Genomic DNA, 26,246 nt, shown 5'->3' on the forward strand with positions numbered 1-26,246 from the left:
TATCGATAAATCTTTTGTATCGATTGCAACGGTTCATCATCAGCTGTATAAAATCAATGGGGAGAAAAGCGTCACGAAATATTGATTGTAACATTCTTATAAGTCTGTAAATACAGTGTACGACAAATTTTAAGCTTTCAGAGTATTAGTTTTTAAATTGATAAACGTGACCTTGTCTGCAATGTGTTTGATGAATGCATTACCGATGTTTCTCTCCCTTCCACCATGAACTGATTACGGAATTCAAAGGTAGTTATTTCACACCCACCCACCCCCTCCCTGACCAGCGTTTTCTTACTGGAGACAAAATGAAGGTTGAGAAATCACAAATTCTTTAAATGGTTCCTAAATTGCTATCATATTGATATCTACATTTATAATTAATGCACAACCGGTATAACATATTTATTGAGGGATAACAGGAGATAATGTATATGAACCCAGGCAATGACACGAAAAAGGGGTATGAAGATCACGGATAACCATTGGATGTCACGCGTCTCTCACCGACTTTATCTCTGTATACGTGTACATGCCAAACCTCTTCTCCTCCGTATAAATCCATCTAAAGTCCAGTATATTCAAGCCAACTCCAAATTGACTTGGATTGAAAGAATGGAATTTTTAAAAGAATTAAATTCATTCTTATCTTTGGTCGAAATGATGAAATTGACAAAATAATGTTTATCGAATAATTCCGTGTTTTCCAAGTGGATGAGATTCAGCAACCTCGGAAAGTTGAATGATTCACTTACTGAGTATTCATTCCTTCGAGGTGAAGAGCATTTCATTTCTCCATAATCGGAACAAAAATGAGTTGTGAATTTCAAAAATGAGACGATTAATTATAATTTTTTTTGGTCAACGGTCACACCTCTACTCACTTTCGATTATTTTGCACTATAATGTGTAGAAAGAAAAGGGTGAAATCTCTCGCAAAACCGAGTAACAATTATTGAATTATGGCAGCATCAGCCCAATATGAAGATAGCAGATGAGTTATGTTTGGCACTTTCTACTTATTTTTAGTAGCTGGTTTCAAATTTTTAATTTGTTACACAATAAACAAAACCTTTTGGTTTTATATCGCTTTTGACTATCTATTGTAGTTTAGCTGTAAACAAAAATGGCCGACCAGGTATTGTTCAAAGACAGTATCCAGTTTTGATATTTTGAATTATTCAATCATATAATAAAGTAGTTATCGATATTTACATTGCTTTAGCTATCTCTGAAGTACAATACATTGTATTTATCTCGCACTTAGTGAATATTGTACTTCTCGGGTAGCTAATGCATGGTATTGACCTAAACATGCTTATAGTTGTATACTGTATTCTCTGAAATTTTACAGTGATAAATTATCACGTGCAAACATGTAAAGCATATTTCCAGGCATGCATGAGCAAGTAGATAAAAAGTTAAGTAACATAATGTTTAATTCATTGATTTGTATATTGTGTTTGTGTGTGCGGTGACAGCTGTTCCCTTTTCTTTCATATGTACACAAGTATTCCTTGTAACATTACATCCTTATCATGTACATGAAATTGACGTGCATAGAGATGAATACAAGTGAAATGTTCGGATATGAAACATTTATCTCTTGGTACTAGCATCTCAAGAGAAAGGCAATCTAAGACATTCCTCGAGAAAACCATTCAGCATCTCTCAAAGGAGGTGTACGGTTGTTTAGCCTTACTTGCCATCATGATTACAAACATTGGATTTTTCTTGCTTATATTTGGACTGAAACAGGTTTTAATATTTGATATCGTATCATTTGAAGCTCTAGTTGCCAGTGGTACATTTTTAATATTGTTTGGTGGAACTCTTTTATGTCTATCTATTGTGGTCTACCAACGTGAACGACGAAAGAAAAACATTTGTTGTTGGTGTTGTCGTGACAACGACGAGGAAGTGGTATATGGTATCAGTGATATGTACACATGTGACATAGATGACAACGTTCTTGGCAGTCGTGTATCTTTGGCAGAGTCTATCGAAATGACGACGGCTAAAGGACCCAGTTCCAGAAATTACAATCTTGCGAGGTAATTGCGGTTTAAATGCAAACTCGGGATTGGAAAATGTCAATACAGAAACAAGTTCAAAGCTGACTAAAGCAGAATGTGTCAATGATTTAAATCAGTATTTAAACAAAAATCGAAGTCTGCACAAATCGTGGAAGCGATAGCTAGCTAGTCTAAAACTGCTTGCGACCGATAAAGCAACAGCATAACGATCGGTCTCAAATCTGAAGACAGAGGCTAGGTATTGCCTAAATTTCAAAAAGAAAAAGTTTAATATATCTTATTTCCATAATGCTTTATGACTTTCCTATTCTAGAGCATTACAATTTTCGTGCAATATAACGACAGAATAATTTGGATGAATGAATTAATATGTACTCATGAATCGGAGGAATAAAACGACTGCATAATTCTGATTAATGTTTTGTGCAAATTTTCCATGCTCAGGACTTGTCTTTCGTTTTATTTTGAATTCTAAAAGCATGTATTTCCCCTATAGTTAATGTTGAGTCAATTCATATCTATTTCTAAAGCAATGATTATTTTTCCAGAAATATCCTGGACTGAATCATTATTGATGCCCTTTAATGTAAAACTAGATTCCCTTCAATGAAATCTTATTTTCACCAATCATTTATCGGATACTTTAGTAGTTAAACAGAGACAAAGAACGTATTCAAGCAAAATTACGCGATATCATATCAATGAAATCAACCTGAATCATTCGGGTGACCTACTTCTATCCATGTCCGTCCGTCGTCGTGGGTTGTCCGTCCGTCGTCGTGAGTTGTCCGTCCCTCGTCGTGGGTTGTCCGTCCCTCGTCTTTGGTTGTCAGACAATAAAATAGTACGCAATCGTTATAAATCCATTTTCTTTACTCCTGGGTATCTGACATAAAAAAAAAAATTAGTTGCAGAGTTGTACTGAGCAAGGAAACCCCAAAATAGTGAAATTCATGACCTCTGGGTTAGAGGTTCAGGCCCAAGACAATGTATTGAAAATACTTGAAATGTTTTAATATCTTCGTATTTACCCTTTAACGTATATACATGTAGGTGCAATTAGTTTTACTGAGGATGAAAACCCATATTTTATTAAAATTGTGAAAAATTTAAATTCACGATCTCTTGGTTAGGGCTTCAGGCGCCCCAGGACATGGCTACATTTTGTATATGGATCAAACAGTGAGGAGAAAATGCATTAAATGGTGCTGTATTGAACGTCCTCGTAATACCCGAACATCTAGGGACAGTAGACGCATTTAATTGTAGTGAAGATAAATGCATCTACCAAAATTATAAAATTCACGGTCCATGACTCAGATTTCAGGGTTGAATTATAAGGATCATATCGGTAAAAAAAAAACCAGTTACACGTTATTTAAATCTGTAAAAATCTTCTTCATTCCTGAATATCAAGGGCAAAAACTGGGTATGTAGTTATACTGAGAATAGAGGCAATAAAATTCAGAATGCATTATATATATTTACTCCTGAACTCATACTTAAAATCACCGGTTACTTATGACCGGACAGTGTGTTACGACATTGAATCAAAGTCACTTAAAAAGAGCAAAATATTTGTCTGGGCCTCAGCTTAATCTTTGCTCAAAGGTTGCTTTTAACCAGAATCAGAAAAGTTACCCCCCCCCCCTTTTTTTTCCCTCCGTGGCTGAGTGGTTAGACCATCGCGCTCAAAATCACACGGCCTCTCACCTCTGTCGGCGCGGGTTCGAATCCCGGCGGTCGGTAAGTGAGAAAGTTTCCCAGTTTACTTTCGGAAGGTCAGTGGTCTCTTCCCAGGTATATTGTATCTGGGTTCTCTCTTCCACCAATAAAAACTGGGCGCCACCAGATAACTGAAAAATTGTTGAGTGTGGCGGAAAACATCAATCAATCAATCAATTTAATTCATGTTTTATGTTGTGTGTTACTAAGGTGATCAAGGTCAATGACCTTTTGTGTACATGCTTTCATTTATTAAGCAGTATTTTCAGGTGATGTCTAGCTGGTTAATGAAATCATCCGTTGTGTCCAGTGGCTTTCTGTACTTTGACGTCGTATACAATATGGTTGCACGTCTCTCAAAAAATAAATGTTCTCTAAAAAATGTTTCTAACATACGGAACCCAATAGGTGCCAGGGTATAGAATTAATATTCATTTAACTGGCGGCCGCCACTTATTATCTGGTGGCCGCCACTTATTTTATCCGGCGGCTTCCACTTATTATCTTGCGACCGCCATATAAATGAACTAGCTACTTGATTTATACATGACGGCTACCAATTTCAAAAACAATTTAATTTCATATTGCTGAGTAATTATTTTTGAAAAATTTAGAATAATGTGCAAACACGTAGGATCCCTTTTTAAAGTGTAGAGACAGTCGGAGGAGAAATTGTCTTCTACAATTGTTGACAAAAAGAAAAGGAACCTAAAATTTCTTTTTTGCTCAAACCTTATACTCCTAAATTGGAGGGAGGGGGTTCCGTTCGTCATCAATTCATTCATTATTACATTGTTACCATTCATTACTACCACCAAAAGAGTGGGGGGGGGGGGGGGGGTGGGGGTTCCGGCAATTAATCTTATTGCATATGTGAAAATAACTTAGTTTGCATATGAAATAACAGAAAATAAACGTTGTCAAAAAAGTGGAGGGTTAGCCCCCTGGTTCTACGTGCCTGATACGTTGGTATATTAAGTACACATGGAGATTTGCTCGTGCGCGAATATGTCGACAGTTGATATCGTGAACATTAATATATAACTTTGTAAATTAACAGCACAATCGAAAAACGGATTGCTCCCCTTTCATTTTGAGAGAGAGATAGATAGATTGATTGTATATTATTTAACGTCCCTCTCAAGAATATTTCACTCATGTGTAGACGTCACCATTGCAGGTGAAGGGCTGCAAAATTTAAGCCTAGATGCTCGGCACTTACGGCCTTTGAGCTGGGAGGCCTGTGACACGAGGCCTCGGTTTTTGCGGTCTCCTCCGAAGGACCGATCCATTTAGTCGCCTCTTACGACAAGCAAGGGGTACTGAGGACCTATTCTAACCCACATCCCCACGGGATGAGAGAGAGAGAGAGAGAGAGAGAGAGAGAGAGAGAGAGAGAGTTAGAGAGAGTTGAATAACTGGCGACCGCCATATAAATTGAGTGGCGGCCATATAAATTAAGTAGCAGCCGCCAGTTGAATCAAATAGCGGCCGCCAGTGAATTTATCTGGTGGCCGCCAGATAATAAGTGGCGGCCGCCAGTTAGATCAATAATAATTCTACACCCTAGCACCTAGCTTTCGTACGAACATCACCGTGGTATTAAACAGAGATCTCTCTGTCAGAATTGTTGAAGAATGACCCTTCGGGTTAGAAACATTAATTGTTGGCAAAGAAAACCCCCTTTATTTTCCAACAAAATTTCTCGACCTCGGGGAATATTTTCTAACAAACTCCTCCGACGCTCTCATTACTTCTTTTAAAGTATGAACTGCGCACTTTTTTTTTTACTCAAATTATATATTCTCTTTGTTGTTGACTTGTAATATACGTTTTCTTACGCTACAGGATTTCGTCTGTACATACTGTACTTATACCCATAAAATTCATGTATATCATTCTTTTTGTGAAAAACAATACTCATAGCTATAATTGACACCTATTATTGTCAAGCACTTTGGGTTTTCCAAACTCTGTTCAGACGGATGTGTTTTTATCGTCATGACATTAAATGTTAACTGGATCAATAGCTATCTTGACTGTCTGTGAAGTGTGATCTGTCTAAAAACTGCATTCCTCTTGTGCTATGCAATGTTGTAAATTACCCTTCAGTCAATACTGCAATTGAAAAACGGAATAGCCTCTTCTTTGTTTCATGCACGAGTACAGTTAAAAAATTGTGACTTCCACCAAAAGAGTGGGGTGGGGGGGGGGGGTGTTCCGGTAATTAATCTAATTGCATATGTGAAAATAACTTAGTTTGCATATGAAAATAACAGAAAATAAACGTTGTCAAGGGATATAAATTATAAACTTCAGGACTCCTGCACCCCCGGGGCGTGGCAAAAACTGCAATAAATTGACCAATTTTCAAAATTCTTCTTTTCTACAATCACTTGCAGATATGCGGTTGTGAAGATTTTTGAAAATGGGCAATTTTTGACAGATTTTCCCCGCCTCTAATTCCCCAGGGATGCAGAAATCCTGAAATTTACAATTATGCCCCCTCCCCCTTGTCCCAAAGATGCTTCATCCCAATTTGAAAAGAATTGGAGTGGTACATATCAAGAATTTATAAATATTCCAATTGTTAACACGCACATGATCATTTTGGCCCCACCCTGGTATCAAAATCCCTACCCCTGGGATCATGAAATATACATTTGGTAAAGGGCTATCTGATCCTTCTAAGCATCCATTTACTTTTAAATGTGTACACATGAATATTATACCAAGTTTGGCCCCGCCCTGGATTCAGAACCTTTACCCGAGGATCATGAAATTTTAAATTTTGGTAGAGCAGAAAGGTCTCTACCTTCATACACACACACACACATATATATATATATATATATATCTTGTATTTAGTGCTTTGTACAATATGTATATCTTTCGAAGTTCAAATATTTACATTATTGCTCACGACTCTGAGAGATTTGACTTTAAAATTGCCAATTCTGATTTTGTTTCAGCTCTGAATGTGGTTGTTCCTGTTGGCTTTGTGACACCTTGAATTCAACGAGCAATGTTTCAATTTCCCTTGTGTAAACAACTCCACAAGAACTCATCCAGCTTGATAAAGATAGTTTTCTTCTGCGACTCTCTTGCCAGCAATAAATGAAACAAGTGCGACGTGTTTACACCGAGTTTGAAAAGAAAAATAAGGAGATTCGAGAATGATTCGCAAATAACAGTTTTCTTTTACATCGATATGAAAACCAAGCACAGATAACCTTAGAATAACTGCTATTGTGGTTCATTCTACCCCATATAAATATCAACGTTGTTCTTCGTGGTTCGTCCCATGAGGATATACATTACTTTGAAATATTACTTTCATTAATAGTATTAGACTGATAACACAATTTATATACTGAACTTGATAACCTACATATATAACTATCCTTGGCCGAGTCCATATATTGGTACACGGCAAGACGCAGGTCCTGTGTGTACTCTCTTTCTATTGCAGACACTGTACATTTGTTATATCATTTTCAATAACAAAGCAGGATTAATTGCTTCAGTAATTATGAATATCCAAACATGTACTCGTATTTAAACATTACACAAACTAGTTTTTAATGATGTACAAATATTACAAACTATTTTAAAACCGACAATTAAGAAGTTTTCATTGTGTTCTTCCTTAATCTTTTGAAAGAAAGAAGAGAAGAAAAAAGACTTATCGATCTTGGGGAAAACCCCCACATGATTTCATTCCAGGGTTTTGGATTCTGCTGACAAGCAAGATTACTCAAGCACGAAGAATGCGGAGGTTATCAATACTATCTTCTGGAGTCCCACGAGTACGTCATCGCCAAACTTTGCAGTCCACCAGTGCAGAACTTCCGTTGCCAGGGACGCTCTTAATCAATATTGTAAATTGCCCCGCGTCAATATTGCGGGTAGCTACCTGAGGGTTTTCCGAGATGAAATGACTCTGCAGAAAATTTCTCTATAAAATTGTAATTATTTATCGTTACACTGAGTGGTTTTGCAATAAACTAGCCATACCACTTGAGTGTTATTTCAAAATGGTCACGGAGTCCTTGGAAGATACAATATTGACACATTGGCTTTGAATAAAATATTGAACCAGAATTTCATATATACACTCAGAAAATCAATCAGAATACAGTTGCTCTTGGTTGGCAATTTGTAGGTGAATCATATCCTTTCTTTTCTGCAGTTAGTGCGATTAAAAAAAATATTGCATAACTTTAAAATTAAGACAAAAAAAAAAAAAACAACAAAAGAATAAAAAAACCAACAAAAATAATATCTTAAGTTTATTTCGATTCTTATTTAATAAAAATTAACAATAACGTATCGTATTTGTCACTTTATATGGTACACATTTTCATAATAAATCTACAAAATAATAAATACATAGACAGAACATGCGGTCATTCTCTGTAACCCTGTCAGGAAATTGCCAAGTCACTTGATTGTATCTGCTTATTGCAGCACAATGAGCATATGGAAAATACTAACAACATCTCGTTTGATATTGTGAATGAAATTATAAGGTTTAATGGAATAATAAATGAAACATTGCAGTAAAAAATTGTGGTTTTTTAAATTTATATCACAGTTAAAATTTTCGTTTTTGAGTCACCAGCACACAATATTGTCTAGAACTCATTATCCTTATCTAAAAATATGAAAATAAATGTTAGTTTTAGTGGAACATTTCTGGCTAATCAAAATGAAAAAAAAAATATTAGTGTAAGTATTTACTAGAAATACATGCATGCCATACATGTATGTTACCCTCCAAGTTTTCAAATTAAGTCTGAAAAACTAAAAGAAGAGAAAGCATTTTTCTTATCCAACATACAATCTGATTCCATATACTTGAGCATTGTACATAATTTTCTAATTTGAGAACATTGATTTCATGAATTTTCTTTTAATTTTGCAGTCTTGATGTAATCTCTTCGCATTTGGTAGGTACATGTATATATCTTGTACACAGTCATTGTTTGCATATCAATATATGGTATACAAAACTGTATATGTAAACAACACAACGGAGAGATTCCAAACTAGCATGGCAGCAGATGCTTTTCGAATGAGTAGGAGAAACATGTTTGATGTTGCAAAGAAATAAAGTAGTCAAAATTACAACAATTTGGAAACATGGTGAACATCAATAGACTAGACTTTATAAATACATACATTCTGTATTAAAGATTCATGAGGCACAGGATATAAACTAGTAGATCTCTCTCAATCTCTCATTCACAACTACAAGTAGTGTACATGGGTGCTACATTAAAATGTTTTCATTCATTGAAATAGACTTTAATTAATGGTAAACACACAACCAGAACAAAAAAATGGCTCAACAAAAAATATACTCATATTGATAATGATTGAGTATACAAAGTACACAACATTTATAAGATTATAGAATGAACTTACGGTTGTACAACACCAAAATATTTGGCAGTGACCATTGGTGTTTTCAGCAGTATCTGGACAGCCTAAGAATTGTTTCTATGTAAACTATATGCTTGACTAAATGGACAGCTTATTATGGCATCATCATTGAGACAAAGCTAGATTGCACAATACATTTACTATATCCTAAAGAGGAGGGGCTTACAATCTTCATTCTTTGAGTTACATAGAGAAAGGAAAAAACAAATGTGCTGCCAAAGCCCAAAGGTGATTCATCTTCTGCTTAAATGGAAAACAAAAAACAAAATGCCATACCTAATAATATTGTCAATTTTCACAACTTTCCCCCCTGACAAAAATCAATAAAATTGTACAAAAATAAAATTCATATCATGCATTGCCAATGGCTACCGACACCAAAAAGCAGCAACAGAAAATTGATCACGGATTGGATTTATATTTCTTTAAAAATCTGACAGAAAAGATTAGGATCTATTGTCATACTGAATTCAAAAATCAATTCCTGGTGACAATTTTGTAACCTGCCATAACAATCTATATATATTTTTTTATAATGCACAGCAAGACAATTAAATTGGGACTTCCATTAGAAAAATAGCTTTAGAAGTCTTGATGGGAGGGATACTAGACCTCTACATATCAAGTACAATGATATATACAACATGTTCAAGCACTTATATTTTTTTATCACATACAAAATTTGTATATATATATATATATATATATATATATATATATATAGCTTATATATATATATATATATATTTAAAAAAAAATATTTCAATTAAGAAGACCAGCTTCCTTGCTGAAATTAAAATGATACTACATGCAGGATATCCTTCTATGATCTGTGGGACTAGTGATATTCTGTGTTCTGTAGCACAATCACACAGGGGAGTCTGTACCATACTCCACCTTGTGGAGACTGTCAGTTTTCTCTGATCCTGTGAATCCACTTGATGTGGAGGACTGGTCGCACTCTTTTAAGACTTCAGGTTCAGTATATGCTGGATTGTCCACATGTGGCAAGTCATCACTAGATGCAACAGAATTTGAAGATGAGACTAACACAGTATTGTCACTTGCGATAAAAACTTCCTCTTGCATTTCCATGGCAGATAAGGTCCCTTCCTGAGAATTTTTTTCGCTGTGTATATCGTCATGGCCTGTCAAATCAACAGAACTATTGACGTCTTTCTCTGAGAATTTTCTGGAAATGGCATCAGCTTCTTGTATGCCCTCTAGCTTGCTTTTCTGGAGTATCCTCTGCTTTTTCCGCTTTCTTGGATGTCTGGGACGAGGTACTGCCGTGGAATGCATGTCTTTGCCCTTACTTTGATGAGATTTGGATGTGACAGAATTGGACGATGTTTTACTCTTCCCAGCAGTTGTAACAACGTTAGAAGCAGCAACTTTGTTTCTACTTCCAGCAGAAGACTTTCTTCCACTATTTGGAATAGTGTTAAGTTCATTTGAGTGCACAGAAGGAGTCTTACTCCGTGAACACAGATATATGGAACTCACTAGAACACTTATAAACACAGCAGCAAATCCTGATACAGTTAATATAATCCCTACTGTTCTTTTGCCTTCCTGGCTTTGTAGTTCAGGGGGAAACAGTGCATTGTCAAAGTAGCCATAGTTAAGGATAAGACACACTCCAGTAGATACCATAATGATCCCCATGAGGAACATAAAGACCCCCACCACACACAGACAGCACTGGGTGGAGCTTGAGTGCATCCTGGGCATCTGAAACAAAAGCAGATGACACTATTAAACACAATATCATGGAAAAAGCAGACACTTTTTAAAGAAAATAAGACAATGTCTTCTTTATATGTACATGTATATGTACATGTATATCATCCATATAAAGCTGTCAATAATGGATTACAGACAGCTGTGGATAGTACTGTTCTGTGAAATGTATACTGGGTAATATATTGATGGTCAATATTTTTCAGTATCTGTACATTTTTTGTTCAATGTTCCCGGTTATATGATGCAAATAGATTGATATTTAACAAGTTTCAATCTGTTACTTGTGTAGCATCAACAATATAACTACAATATTTCAATGCACACATGTACACACCAATGACCAATTTTCTTATGTGTGCAATGTTCACTTTTCGCTTATAAGGAAAATTATTAACATGGTGAATCTACATGAATATAGGACTCCTAAGATCATGTATAGTCTATGTGCTTAGAGGACAATAATAGTTTTTATATATATAAATATATATGTATATATATATAAATATATATATATACACACACACACACTCTGCTCCCTGTAAAAACAGGGAGCCAAGAGAACTGAAAATCCTTGGTTAACGAAGATGGGAAGAATAAAACTTCATATTTCCTATCATATTTTCTCATCATATTTCATCCCTTTGGAAGTCTCGTGCATTTTCCAAAAGTTTTATGTAAACGTAGTTTGTCGTGACGTCACAATAAGTCTGAATCATTTCAAGTAAGTTCGTAAGGCACAAAAGGAATTTGTTTATACACATGTTTCTGATACACAGTTAAATCACCTGATTTTAGTTGATACAAAGAAAATGCAAGTAATCAGCATTCAAGGAGTAAGGAAACACAAAAATGTTTATCATATCACTTTTTCGTTGTTTGTACCTTCTAATCTGCTGATGACACAGTGTGACCTTAAAGGTGATCTCAGCTACATAAAATGTATAAATGAATGAACCCCAATATCAAATGCATTTCTTTCGTCTTGCTTTGTTTCGGTATAACAATTTGTTGCATGAATGTTCGGAAGATATGAAGATCCATTCATCCAGGAAAAATCATATTCCCTATGGGGACTTTGATTTTTCTCGGGTGAATAGATCTTCATTTCTCCCACACTATCATGTAATGAATGTACAAAATATATTATCATGGTTATATATCTATATATATTCTCCAGATATTCAATATATATATATTTCTAAAGAATATATAATTGTATATATACACACCACAAATAAAAACTAAACTATTGATTCTCTGTACACTAGTCTCTTTAGATGTATATCATGTGGCTATCATCACTGACAGGGCAAAATGAAATTACCTCATCCACCTTGCTAACCAAGTTAAAAACTTTGCAGACTAATAAACATTGAAGTACCAAAACATTTAATGTAAAATATTCAGTATGCATAATTTCTTTTTATCTAGCATCAAAACAGGGCTGACATGAATACGAAAGTACAGTAGTGTGCATTAAATGCGACAGAAATGTTATTGTTGATGTTGTGCTTCAATGAATTCAAAAAGCAAAACCACTGAATTTTGTTACGTAATTTACTACAATGACATTGAATGACCATGACCCTTTTACTTTGTTATATGTGAACTCTTAGAAGTTATTCAACTTTTCTGAATCAAAAGAAATTACTGGAATAGAAATAGTAACAATCATTGAACATGTTGGCATGAATATCAATAACATACAAATTACACCTCTGGAATAAAACTCGATGTTCCATACGTTGAAAGGAATGGCATTTCAACAAATCATTAAAAATCCTTTATATGCAAGAAATGTTATCATTTGTCTAGAGCAATCAATGGAAGGACATTACTTTGCCTAGAAATTTCAAGTTGCCTGAGGAAAATTATTCTCTATTCTCTAACCATGATAACAGATATATACCATCAGAGAAATACATATTCTGTTTTATATTACCTTTGAAATAATTTTTTGGGTCATAAATTTTAACAATCATTGCATTGTAAATTTTGGTGGAAATGGCACGACAAGGAGTGTGTGTGTCAAGACTAGCCCACTGCAATATTCCTGGGTTTTCCCAACTTCAACTTGATCATGTCCATAATCTATACCCAATGACTTTCTTTAAATGATGTTTGTGTACTCAGGAAATGTTCTGGCAGCTACTATATCTTCTTTATATCAACTGATTTGTCAGTGATATAAATTTTGAAATACTATCACATGTAAATTTCCTATCAATGGTTAATTCTTTTTCGTTCCACATTTTACCCCTTGTGTATTGATCAAGTCACGAAGTAATTCAAATTATTCTTTTGTTTTGATTTCAAGTTTAGCTGCTCTACAAACTTAATGCTTCAGTGGATTTGGATTATTTCTGTCCTTGCTGTTAACCAAGGCCTGATTTATGACCGAGTGTCAATTTCTTCACATCTGCACATAAATCTTTAAATCTTTTATTCAATTGACTAATGAAGGGCAAGTCTAAACTAGAACACTGATTATATGTTAAATAAAAAAAAGAATTTTCAAACATAACTGAGCTGATATACACCATTATTTACATAATATTACACCAATATTAAAACTAGAAACACTGAAAAAAAATAATAGGTAAAATACTAATGGTTTTCTGTCAGTTGAACTGGCTTGCAAAAGGTTCCTGAACTGTGCAGCAAAAATGCTCATTTTCAACAAGCAAGATTCTATATACATTGTACCTTGCAATGAATGAGATATTTTCCCCTATCAACATAATGAAATGTCATCAAATACGATGTAATCAAGCGCATCACATGCTCTTCTGCTTCAGTTAATTCAGTCAGACCCCAAAGAAATGTCCAAGATTTACTTAGAATATACAAATAGCAAGTCACAGGGTTTTCTTTTTAGGTCTTCATGAATATCAAGAGCCAGGGCCTTTCCAATGCATTGGGAAAGAATACCGGTAGCGACATTTGCTTGAAATTTGGAAAAACGTTTCACACAACAAAGTAGTGAAAAAACCAAAACCAATGCATTGAGGTATAATACTTACAATTTGGTCAAAGCCAATATCACATTTGAATAACGAGACGCCAAAATTTTACTGTTGGATTATTTTACAATTTTTAAGGAAATATTGTAATATGTGGCAATGTGAAGGAGATTTATGAACAATAAGGCTACCCTGCTGTGTAATTTTTATTTTAATTTTAAAGCAAATATTGGGAAAAATACCTGGATTTTAACATTGGGAATGGGGCCTTATTTCGGCTTTCAACAGACCCTAAAAAAAACATCATGAGACAATGATAATCAAACTGATATTGTGAAAAAGTATTCATACTGTTCAAAACTCCATTTCAATGATGTTGGTAAAAACTACTCCTGTTAGTGTATGGAATGCATATAATTCATCATGAATTTATTGCCCCTTCTGATAATTGACATCTTCCTTGAAACACACTCGTCAGAAGAGAAAAAATTTCACACACCAGAAAAAAAAAAATCCAAATGTTATCAGAAAAGTTTAGCTCTTTCCAATCTATGTGGTACAACTTCCCGAATGCATTTTAAAAACATCATATAACTTTGTCATTGTTCTTGAAAGCCCTGTAAATATTTTGTTCCATACTCTTGAAAGTAGACCTTCCATCCACTCTGTTGTAAGATAAATCAGAACTCAAACACACTGAAATGACAGCAGAATAGCCCAATCTAACTGTTGGTGACATCAACAAATTTTACTTAACTATAACCCACCTCAACAGAATAGATAGCATGTGTAATTCATAGCTCATGACAATATTTTCCTTGATCGACAGTGATGTCATGCATCTAATTCTCTAGTCATGTGACAGATTATTCCATGACACGCTTTTATGTGGACTTCTTAACTTATATTACGATAAAACAATTCACTCAGTAACATGAATTCTTTTTCATTTCGCAAGACAAATCCTGTTCATTTCTGCTATACATGTACAATCGATCTCTTTCTACCCTAGATACACAGAACGGCCATTTTTCCCGAACTCATGAATCCATGACAGCGATTTGTTTGATCACAAGAGAACTTATATCAAACCAATTTTACCTGAATTATGGTCAAGAGACTCATCTTTAGTCTCTTCCTGAAGGTTAAATTGTTTTCTCCTTCCATGTTCAGTTCACCTGCACATCTAAACAACGGCGAAAGGAAGTAAACACATACAAACGCAAGCGCTAATTCCCAGTGACCTCGCTGCGGGTCTGACTATTTACCCAAACTACCGACGCTTGGATTTAAATAGTTCTTCGGACTCCTTACTGATTCGATATTGTATTTAATACGAATTTTATTAATCATTATTACACTATTAGCTTCCATTAGACAACTGTTAAACAGATAACAGACATGGATACATTTTCTTTATGTCCGTACTTACATCTCTCTCTCTCTCTCTCTCTCTCTCTCTCTCTCTCTCTGTGTGTGTGTCTCTCTCTGTGTCATAAAGTAGCTTTACCATCTGATCATGTTTTAAAAATGTTTGAAGATGATACATTCATAAATTAATTTTGCGAATGACAATGATTAATTCTAATTAAAAAAAGAAGGCTATATATAATCGATCATACGAAAGCCTCAACTATTGAACTAAATTGGGGGGGGGGGGGGGACTTCCCATTGATTTCACTGTATGTACATATCCTGCAATGGGATGGAACAAGAGGGGCGACAGAGAGAGAGAGAGAGAGAGAGAGAGAGAGAGAGAGAGAGAGAGAGATGGGTCCCCCTTGCCTGCTCCTTATTCTGTATACCATTTCTTTCTTTCTTTTTTCTTTTTCCTTTGCTATTATGATTGTACGAAAGACCATTGAGCTCATTTTCGTTGCTCAAAAAATTTTTTTTACGCGTTTATTCGCGAAAGTTTTGCGTTATAACGCGAAAGTTAAGCGTTATAATGCAAAAGGTTCGCGTTAATTCGCGAATGTTTCGCGTTATAACGGGGAAAAAAAATTTCAGCTACGAAAATGAGCTCAATAGGTTTTAAAACAAAAAGCGTTATTTTGGGGGTCTGCAATGTCCCCTTACCTCGTTGTATAGACAGTTCTGAACGGTAGGTACCATCTTTGGTTGTAACTCTTCTATGAAAAGTCTCTGATTTCGCACATGTTAATGTTTTATTATGCTTTAACCAAATTCTTGAATCTGATTCAGTTTGTCACTACGTCTGCTTGTTGGTAGGATTTAATGGACGTATCCAAAAGTTTTTAATAACAAAATGTGAACTTTGTGACTGGCAACAAATGGCGAAAATCTAAGAGTGATGGATCATGGATATTGAGGAATGGATTGTTCAGCTTTGACAGTTTGTAGTCTATAAACACTAAATGCGTTATATATCTTCCAAATTATTCTATTTATGACGGGTTTATCCTGCAATAGTTCGAGTCAAATTTTATTGGTTTTAATTTAAAGCATGACACACATTATCATACCACTTTGGCACGATAAGCGATGGAAAATCAATTCATACCAGTATAAAGTTACGAACTTTTGATATAAAATCAAATTAAAAAAAAAACCAAGAGGCTAATAACATCGTTAGGCGTTGTTATGGTTAACGATGGCCTGACTCCATAAATAAATTGGTTTTTCCATTTACGGAGAGTAGACTAGCTATAAAGACATAATCGGAATAGTCGCAGTAGGACGGCAATGTCTTGGAACATTGAAAAAGCTGCTATTAGAAGAAAACTGACACTCAAGACAAATGAAGTCTGGTTGAGAAATTAAGAGAGAGAGAGAGAGAGAGAGAGAGAGAGAGAGAGAGAGAGAGAGAGAGAGAGAGAGAGAGAGAGAGAACAAGACAAGTAAAGACAGTAAACCTAGGTATAGCAAAGGTGCACAGTTACGATAGGAACTGGAGCAAAGGTTTGATCAAACAGTCGGAAGTATGTCGGTATATACACGTTTACATCTACACTGGACTGGCAAGAAAATATATAATATGTACGTGACTATTGCTACCCCCCCCCCCCCCCCCCACCGCCATCACCACTAAATAAAGATTATTTGTAGTCCTGGGCGTTTTAGCTTTTTTTTTTGGCTCGTCCAACTCTTCTGTAAGCTTTAAGGTCAGACAACACGTTCCCCAATAATACGTAATTCTTCCCGGCAAAGAATTTGTCTATGAAGTATCCTCACAAAAAATTGAGGTACCTTCCCAAGCATTTGTGCAAGATACCACAGGATCGTATTTCTTATATTATCCTACTGGAAAAAACTTGAATTACTGTAATTACAAATTTTGGTGTTTATAGTTGAGAAACATTTTTTAAAATAGTTTAAAAAGAACATTGATAGATATTTTTGGTATATTACAAAGAAATGGCCTACAAAATCCGATATTTGAGGAACGTGTCGTTAGACCTTAAGCTTAAACACCATTGAATATTAAAGTGAAAAATATCCTAAATACGAATTTTCCGTTATCAGTCTCTCTAACTCTGATATAAGCTATTTAAAACAGAACTGGAATTTTTATCGGATTAGGTACGGAGTAGGTTTTATACTTTATATAAATTTTGTGCACATAAACGATGACGTCGTGCATGAGATTCCTTGCATCTAGTCAATTCCCTCTAAGATCAGTTTACAATATGCTAATAACACCTACACATTTACACAGATGCGAACTTTCAGAAACACCAGATTGCTCCCATTGCGGAAACAGAGGAACTCTACAACACATACCACCAGACTTTGAATTTCTCCTCTTTTAGTGGAGAAACAATCAATTTTGACTTCAACTACCAGTTTAAATCATGAAAGGCCATAAGCTGGAAAGCTTCCAAGATAAGTACGTATGTTGAACTTCGAATTTAAATTTTTTTTTTTCAATCATGAATTCCAGTTTTTGTGTATAAGTAAATGTATCAATTCATATTCTTTTACACCTACAGGAACTTAACAAATCATGGCAACATAATGTCGCTGCAAAATTGTCATGCGGCTGTCGTTGAACAGTGTCGTGATATCTTGTGTTCTTTCATTAACGTAGTTCCGTGAACAATTATACAATCATGAATGGCTACTATTAAAAGGATTGAAAATCTTTAAAATATTAAATTCTTCATTTGTAAAGAACTACACAGAGAATTAAAAACGTCATCAAATGGGAAATATTAACATTTAAAAAGCAATTTATATATATATATATATTATACCTCATTTCTATACGGGGGTTGGGGTTGGGGGGGTTGGGGTACATGTAGATATATATATGATACAGAGCATGTCTTACTAATATCGGTCCTAATATTAGCCCTTCGAACCTGGACTGATACCAACCCCTTTGACTGGATACGGGCCATACAAAATTATTCTACTTTCATAAGCTTCTACTAACTGATTGTTGTTTGACTTGTAAGTTTAGTAGCAATAATGCGGTGAATATTCAGGATCATACACAATGTATTACTCATTTACTGTTGAGACCACTTGTACCGAGGCAGGTGCTCTAATAAATCTGTACCTAGTATAAATATATTCACGAGGAACGTTCCTCGCAATTAAGACATAAGGAACAAGAGTGTTGAAAGAAAAATCTCCACCAACTATTCAAGCACGTACCACCAAGCTTCTCCGCAGCCAAATTAAACTCAGTCAAATATTATGAAATTAGGCCAAAACCAAGTTAAACTCTTTCAAAGACGGCAAACCTCCGCCAAGACAAGTTAAACTCATTCTGCCCCTATGTATACACCATCTTCATATTATCAGACCTACCTTCGATAAAATTTCATTCAAGAATTTTACTTAGTGCTTCTATGTGTAATCCCGACGGCAGTGTCGATGACCGGATTGCCTACTGTAATTTGTTACAAGCGACACATTGGACATTTAGGTATGGAGAGCAGGGGGTGGAAATGAGGGTCATTTCCTTTAACAGGCCCCTGCCACAGTTAGTGAGGAAACCAAATTACAGCTCTGAAAATACATTTTGAATAGCAGCGACGACATAAAGTCAATGTTTGACTGATGGTCTTATAATCCAATGGACATCGAAAGAATTATTACCCACGGAGGATCCTCAAACAGAGGTAGTCAACCGTATATATATAAAATTTACATTTCAAATGTTTTTTGCCTTCGATATCTTTACCAATTGTAATGATAGCCATTCTCTCATGAATGCGATACAGTGTATAGAAGTATCTCTATCAGGGGCAGATGCAGGAGTTCAGTGTAGGGGCGGGGTGTGGACCAATCCTCAGAGGCAAGAGGTTTGGTGCCACTTTTATGCCCCCAGTGTAAGGGCCCTAGTGGGAACCCAAGGAACGAAGCCGTGTTAAAGTGTCACGGAAGTCAAATACATGTACACATTTTGGTTTATTTTATGCATTTTATAAAAGAATGCCGATCATGAAATTGTTTTGATTATTTTTTAATCGATAAACGATATATTTGGCAGAAATAACTTTTGTGCAGGATGCAACAACAGGCCCTCAGATCGACACCGTTTCCATTCATATTTTCCCAAGGGACTAGCGACAGAGAGCAGCATGGACTCGATGTTTGAGACTGACCCGAGCATGTATATTTTGATTGTAAAATGTAACATTCTTCTAATAAGCTGTATTTTTTGGTAGACGGGGCTTTCTATACACTATTAAATGGTTACACTATACATGTATCTCATACTGAGTTTACTTAGTTTATGCATGATCTTTCTTTAGAATGTACATGTAAGTATAGAAACATGCTATGTGAATATAAAACAGACTCTTAAGATTAGTCAAAATATATTTCATATATATATGAGCAGTGGCGGATTTAAGGGCGCTAAAATTTTCAAATTTAAGGTAAATCGTGGTATCTTGTTTAGAAAAATGTACTGAACGATAAATTAAGCAATAATTTCTTCCACTCCCAGAGAAATGAATAACAAAATATTTTGATTTCTTGAAATATTTTATTGTGAGAACTTAATTTTTTCCAAAAACCCTTAAAATTTTCGTCATTTTTATTAATTTCACCTTATGAAAAATGATAGAAAATAGTACAAATGACTAAATAGGAGACATATTTCAAGCTCTATAAAACCTGCAAAATCCAGGAGCTTCCGGGGGCTTCGCCCCCTGGGTCCCCACCCCCTGGGTCCCCACCAGGGCTTCGTCCTCGACCCGCTGGGGGCCTCAAGGCGGCCCCCGTAACCACAATTCCTGGATTCGCACCTGATAAGCTCTGTGAAAATGTATATTCGACTACATGGGCAACTTCAGAATTAAGGACTGAACCAAATATGATTGGGGGGGGGGGGGTGTCCTTTTTTTGAATTTTCAAAAGTTATTTGTGCCATTTTAAACATTTGAAAATTGGGGGTCCCCTTGAATCCACCAGTATATATTTCATTTAAATGTATATATGTAAAACTCTGAAGTGCGATGGTCGCTCCAAAGTGCGATGGTCACGCCAAAGTGCGATGGTCTGTGCCAAAGTGCGATGGTTTGTTAACGTTACGGACGCCAAAGTGCGATGGCCACGCCAAAGTCCGATGGTGCGGAGTTCAGTAACGTTTGTGACGTCACGTCATTGTGACGTCATTCTTAACGTCTTTCAAAATGAAACCGAAGAAATGCAACACGGACGACAGCAACGGCAAGGTATACAAGGTTGAGGATAGTGAGAACGGCAAAGTACATTTGTTGTCGAACTATCTTCTTCGCCCAAACATTCTTTAATTCATGATCATTTATTACTTGTGACGTACACGTAATAAAATCCTGAGAATATGCTATAATGCAAAACATTCTATACGATTTCAAGTTGGAAAGTTTTGTGTTTAATAACACAACTCTAGATGGTAATGAAATAAGTTGAACTTCTTATTTTTTATGCATGGATTTTGCGCTGATATTTTAGTGAAACAACACACGGTTGGTACAGTCTGTACCACAACACTGTGTCGTTTACAAACCAATGGATTTCGGCGTGTCACACCATCGCACTTTGGCGTGTCAGACCATCGCACTTTGGCGCATGAGTGTGGACCATCGCACTTTGGCGTGTCACACCATCGGGGTTTGGCGCAGACCATCGGGGTTTGGCGTGACCATCGCACTTTGGAGTCCCATCGCACTTTGGAGTCTTACATTTATATATGTACATGTATATATATATATGAATTTCTTTCTTGAAAATCCATGAGGGTATGAACTGCAACGTTTCACGCCGGCATACTACATTACATCGTCGCAAACCACGGTTTTGAGTCCACTCACGGTCCCTGATGGAGATATTCGAATAGAAGCACCCGTGGGTAACCGACGATGACTACATTAACGCATTTCATTAATTAATGTTATGGAAATTGAAAATAAATTTGTCTTTCGGTTTTTTTTTTTTGTGTGTGTGTAAAATTACCGAGAATAAACTATAACTTCTACAGGACTCGAACACCGTTGAATCAACCGGTTATTTAAATGTATAAATAATAAATCAGACATGACCTTGTGCATATCTATGCATTTGCGACGTACTTCATTTGAAAATATTGTGACGCTATTAAAATTTCAGAGTTATGAGCCAACAATTATGAATATTCATTTAACAAATATTTTCCTAACCATATACATCTCTGTTGATATCACTTTCCCAGCTACATAATCAATATTGCTACTAGTGATCTAATTGTTGATTTCACTGGAGATCAAAACAATTTTTTTTTAAAAAGAGATATTTAATAACACGAATGACTGTGGATCATTATTCTAACTAACTTGAATATAATATCCTGTATTTCTTGTTTACCATTTTTATTTTTGGAAACCAAACTAAATGTTTATGCACTGTTGTCATCGCCTCTCCCTTTCCCAGGTTGAAAGTATACAAAATTTACACTTCGTAAGGAGAACTACATGTCCTTGTTGTATTTCTTAGGGACAGTGTTAAAGTTAATATATATATATATATATATCCCTATATCAAACTCTATTGACACCCCGTCTTGACCCCTGGAGCCATGATAAGGAACTACATATAGATAACATATTCAGCTCACACATCAGTATGTAAAAAGCTGAATCCTATTTCCGGCTCATTTATGACCGATAGTGGACATAGTTTGAACAAACTTGTATTTACACTACATATTTGTTCGTCATTTCTGGCGTAGTGGTTCCAGTGACCCGTGCTGTATTCTTACTATTTTTAGTCATTTTTATTCATTGAAACAAAATGATATTTGAATCCATTTTACCCGCAGATACTTTGTACCAAGTTCGGTTCTTCCTGAGAGAAAACAGTCGAAATCTTACGACTCGGACAGAAGATGGACAAGTTTTAATGGCAAAGCTTCCTCCATGTTTCAGCTCTGGTGAGCTTAAAACTCTTGATTAAATAATGCATGAAAACATCGTTTATAAAATTTCATTGCAAAAATTTGAATGCAGAATTACATGAAAGCCAAATTAGGCCAAAACCATATAAATAGTTTTTTAATTGTTATATTTGGCAATGCAGCCCTTTTCAATCGAATTCATTTCAATATTTTAGCAATATAAAGGCGTGTTTTAAAATAAATAAATAATAGGAATTCACAGCCTTTACTTTTATGCATTTCTTTGCTATTATGTCATACAATTGAATGAGTGCGTTAAGCAAGACATTAGCTGAAATTCGGTGTAGGATTTTGTTCCAGAAGGATTTTTAAAAAATTTTTTTGGGTTCTGTCAAAAACGAATTGGGTTTTAGTTGGTTTGTAGAAGAGGGAGCTATGAATTCACATGATCAGTAGTAATCTTACATATGTCAAATCGCTGCATATGAACTGTAAAAAAATTTCTTAAGTGTACATTGATACTAGTCGGTCATTGTCATTATCTTCAGGAACCTCTTTGTGACGTTTTTCTGACTATTAATGAATATCAAAAATAGTAGGTACGTGGGTGGTATTATACCTTATTATATACTTTCAATTTCATCTCTTTTTTTTTTCTTTAAAAGTTTGCGGGCATATATCACACGATATATGCCCGCAAACATTCCGGCCCGCAAACATTACGTCACAATCAAATTTCTACGCCGTTAATTTTCAAATTTGTCATCTTTTTCATCTTTTACTCAGTTAAACCGATGAAGTTATTGTTAAAAATAAAATTATTGTTAGTTTCTAAATGAAATTGAAAGTATATAATAAAAAGGTTATAGACTTTGTATGGGAAATATGACGACCTCGTTTTTTGTCGCGAACGGACCTCGCAAGCTCGGTCCGTCTACGCGCCAAAAAACTCGGTCGTCATATTTTCCCATACAAAGTCTATAACCTATAAATACACTATCAATAACGCAGTACAAATATTTATATCGTTTGGCTTTAAAAACCAAAAAGTCGTGCGTCTTTCAAAATGTCTTTTTTACATTGTGAAATCATAACAAATCGATCGTGACGCTCTGTCATGATTTCCCCTAGTATCGCCGTAACACTCGAACGACTGGGTACAATATAAGTTGACTATACACTTACATAGTTACTAGCACATGCAAAGCCCTTTAATTGCAATTAACATACGTTTATAAGAAAATGTAGCAATTTAACCACCAATATTTGAAAAAGCATAGTCTGCCATCTCTCGATCGATAATAGATTTCCATTCACTTTTTCATGGTTCACCAACAGTAGTTTTAAATTGTTTTAAAAAGCACGACTTTTGAAATATCATGGGAAATCTTTCGTTTGATGTTCAATGTTTTCCCCGTTACCCCTTGCGCTCGGTTCAATAAATAGGTCTTCTAAAAGGAGATTGAATAAATGAAACTATTTAGGCCTATACATCGATTATAATTTAAATGTATACGGAGCTGAGAATGATTTCAGAAATGGTACGTTCTCTCCCTTATTTTGTTTTAATTTTAAAAAGATCGATTCACCATATAAGTTGATGTAGATTGTGATTGGGTATTTCTGATGGAAGATTTTTTCGCTTTTTCTTTGTCGAGCAGTTCATGGCGTTTGTCCCCTTGGTATTTCACCAGGTTTTTTTGTAACATGCATAGGCCCACGCCCATAATTTGAAATGCCAGATTTACATTGTTTTAATGGAATATTTCAATCAAACATCAATCTATTTTTAAGGATGCTCGTACAAAAGATTAATTATATCTAAGTATTTTTAAATCATGGAGTTCATTGAACTTACATGAATGTAAAAGGAGGATATTTCGATCTTATTGATTAGCCCTCGGTATGGTTCGGTTAATACACATTAACACCCAGCTGTGCAATACAATCCTCTGAAATCATGCTTAAATAATGAAAATAATATCAATTTCAATGATGGTTGCTAAAATGCATATTTTAGGTTGAGTGCGAATCAAAATAGCTAATCGGCAGTTTTTGAGCTGAATAAATATAAGAGTTGTTTATGAACAAGTGCAAGTGGCAGAGCTCCAAGACATATACCTTTATCAACTTTGTCAATATTACGGAATATTTGTAAATGTACACCGAGAAAACATCCTGACCACAGATGAAGAGGGTTGAATTAAGAACAATGCTTTGAACATTTTAAAATCTGATTTAATTCTACTGATTAACAACTATTTCTAACTTTTCATAGTGCATCTGTAGTTTACATGTTTATTGCTTTTTACCAAAAAACAAACAAACTTTTATCCAAGAATGATAAACAGAAAGATGAATATTTCAGTATGAAAACATTGAATGAAAATTATCTACATTTAACATTTCTGTTTTACCAATGTAATCAAAATAAGAAGGAATATTTACCGTCTGCAAGTCGTGAAAAACAATCACAATGTACTTATACAATGCATGTGCATGTATATATACAATGTACTAAGATTTTGTCAAAGATTTTTTAACGATAAGTTTAGGTTTTACTTACCCATTGTGCACAGGAGGATTTTTTAGGAGTCTGAGACATTGAAAAGCGACCGGATTTACCATACTGAAGGTGCTCCTGCCATTCTTCCGCCCTACAAACGAATCACACTCAAACGATAACGTTTAACCGTCTTTTTAAAGTTTACACAACCTTCCAAACTATAGCCATACGAATTGTTGACCGAAGCTAAGGTTTATACCAGTTCTGTGCACTGCATGTCAGGATGAACTGAAAATACTTGTCTTAGCATAGGTAACCAAGCATACCCAATAATAAATACTCAATACATTGAGGCCTTTAAATCTGCATTCAGCAAAGAATGTCCATTGATATGTTTAGCTAATGTTGCGTATTTGTGTTTTAGAACTCGTCTTGCTCCATTAAGCATTGCCCTAAGTGAAAACCAAAATGCGAAGGGTTCCTATCATTCAGAGAATGATGAAACAAAATTTGGGTTTGATACCTAAATGAATATATACTTGGTTCCAAACATTGGTTTCTGATTATACAAAAGAAAAGTTTTAACATACCTTGCGGTCGGTGATTTCTGTACCCAGTGCTACCGAGTTTCAACCAAAGAGGCTAGAAATAGAACGCACGGTTTCTTTACGTAAGTCATTTCATGAAACATCCAACGAGTATAATGCCCATAACAATATGAAGATTCCTATTCGATTTCTCCTTATATATGCTATTGAATCTAAACAATTGTATACTGTGTGCACTTCGACACTGCACAAAGCAAAATGCACGTGATGTATCTCTCCCTATATATGAAATAATCACACTAAAACTAAAAACTATCGCCTAGGTATACAAGTGCATTGATTTCCGATACATAAAAGATAAAATCACATGGCTCTAACCTCTTATTTTCACTGACGGTTTTACGGATTAAATTTATGATATTCAGGATTTGAAAACAACAATCAGTTTATTTGTTTTGGGCTTTAACACTGATATTCTCGAGGATTTCACTTAAATCTTCTGTTGAAGGTCACTTCCTGATGTAGCCACACTGATAAAGAAGAAGCTGTGCATATGGTCTACAGATGCGTTACTATAAATTAAACAATCAGCTAATAGCATTCATTAGAAAACAAAAGATCATTGATTTAAAAATGAATATAGAAGTCTAGGTTTTGATCTCAGATACACCCGAGGTATATATTTTCATCCCCATGGCACTGGTGCTCATAATAATAAAATTTCAACCAAAAAAAAAAAAAAAAAACCATGATCGATTTCTGCCTCCATGTTCATTGAATTGGTTTTCCTTTGAATGACAAAATCATTCAACGCATGTGTACTGAGAAAACTTAACACTATTTTCTAATGTACATTTGTATGTTGTATAATGTAGTAAATGTTAGGAGTTGCCAAGCAATTTAGGATTTTAGTATACAGTAATTCCCGGTTCACGTTTTTTC

General features: G+C 35.1%; 2 protein-coding genes across 4 annotated transcripts; one reads left to right on the forward strand and one right to left on the reverse strand.

The window, feature by feature from the left end:
- The first annotated feature begins 1,491 nt into the window (after window positions 1–1,491).
- On the forward strand, window positions 1,492–8,387 carry LOC125670245 (uncharacterized). Its single transcript, XM_048905322.2, has 2 exons — window positions 1,492–2,054; window positions 6,734–8,387. The coding sequence occupies exons 1-2, from the start codon at window positions 1,591–1,593 to the stop codon at window positions 6,807–6,809; spliced, it is 540 nt and encodes a 179-aa protein (XP_048761279.2). The 5' UTR covers window positions 1,492–1,590; the 3' UTR covers window positions 6,810–8,387.
- Window positions 8,039–25,663, reverse strand: LOC125670243 (uncharacterized). Of its 3 annotated transcripts, XM_048905320.2 has the most exons (3): window positions 25,347–25,663; window positions 24,817–24,907; window positions 8,039–10,943 (listed from the first exon to the last, which is right to left on the reverse strand). In XM_048905320.2, exons 2-3 carry the CDS (start codon window positions 24,853–24,855, stop codon window positions 10,077–10,079), a joined length of 906 nt encoding a protein of 301 aa, XP_048761277.1. In that variant the 5' UTR covers window positions 24,856–24,907; window positions 25,347–25,663; the 3' UTR covers window positions 8,039–10,076. The 3 variants fall into 3 exon arrangements, with proteins under 3 accessions (XP_048761277.1, XP_048761278.1, XP_048761276.1); XM_048905321.2 differs by lacking the exon at window positions 25,347–25,663 and having other exon boundaries at window positions 24,817–25,057; XM_048905319.2 differs by lacking the exons at window positions 24,817–24,907; window positions 25,347–25,663 and adding an exon at window positions 15,020–15,197.
- Window positions 25,664–26,246: the final 583 nt, after the last annotated feature.

The sequence above is a fragment of the Ostrea edulis genome, chromosome 4 (assembly GCF_947568905.1).
Source record: "Ostrea edulis chromosome 4, xbOstEdul1.1, whole genome shotgun sequence".
Classification (NCBI taxonomy): Eukaryota; Metazoa; Mollusca; class Bivalvia; order Ostreida; family Ostreidae; genus Ostrea; species Ostrea edulis.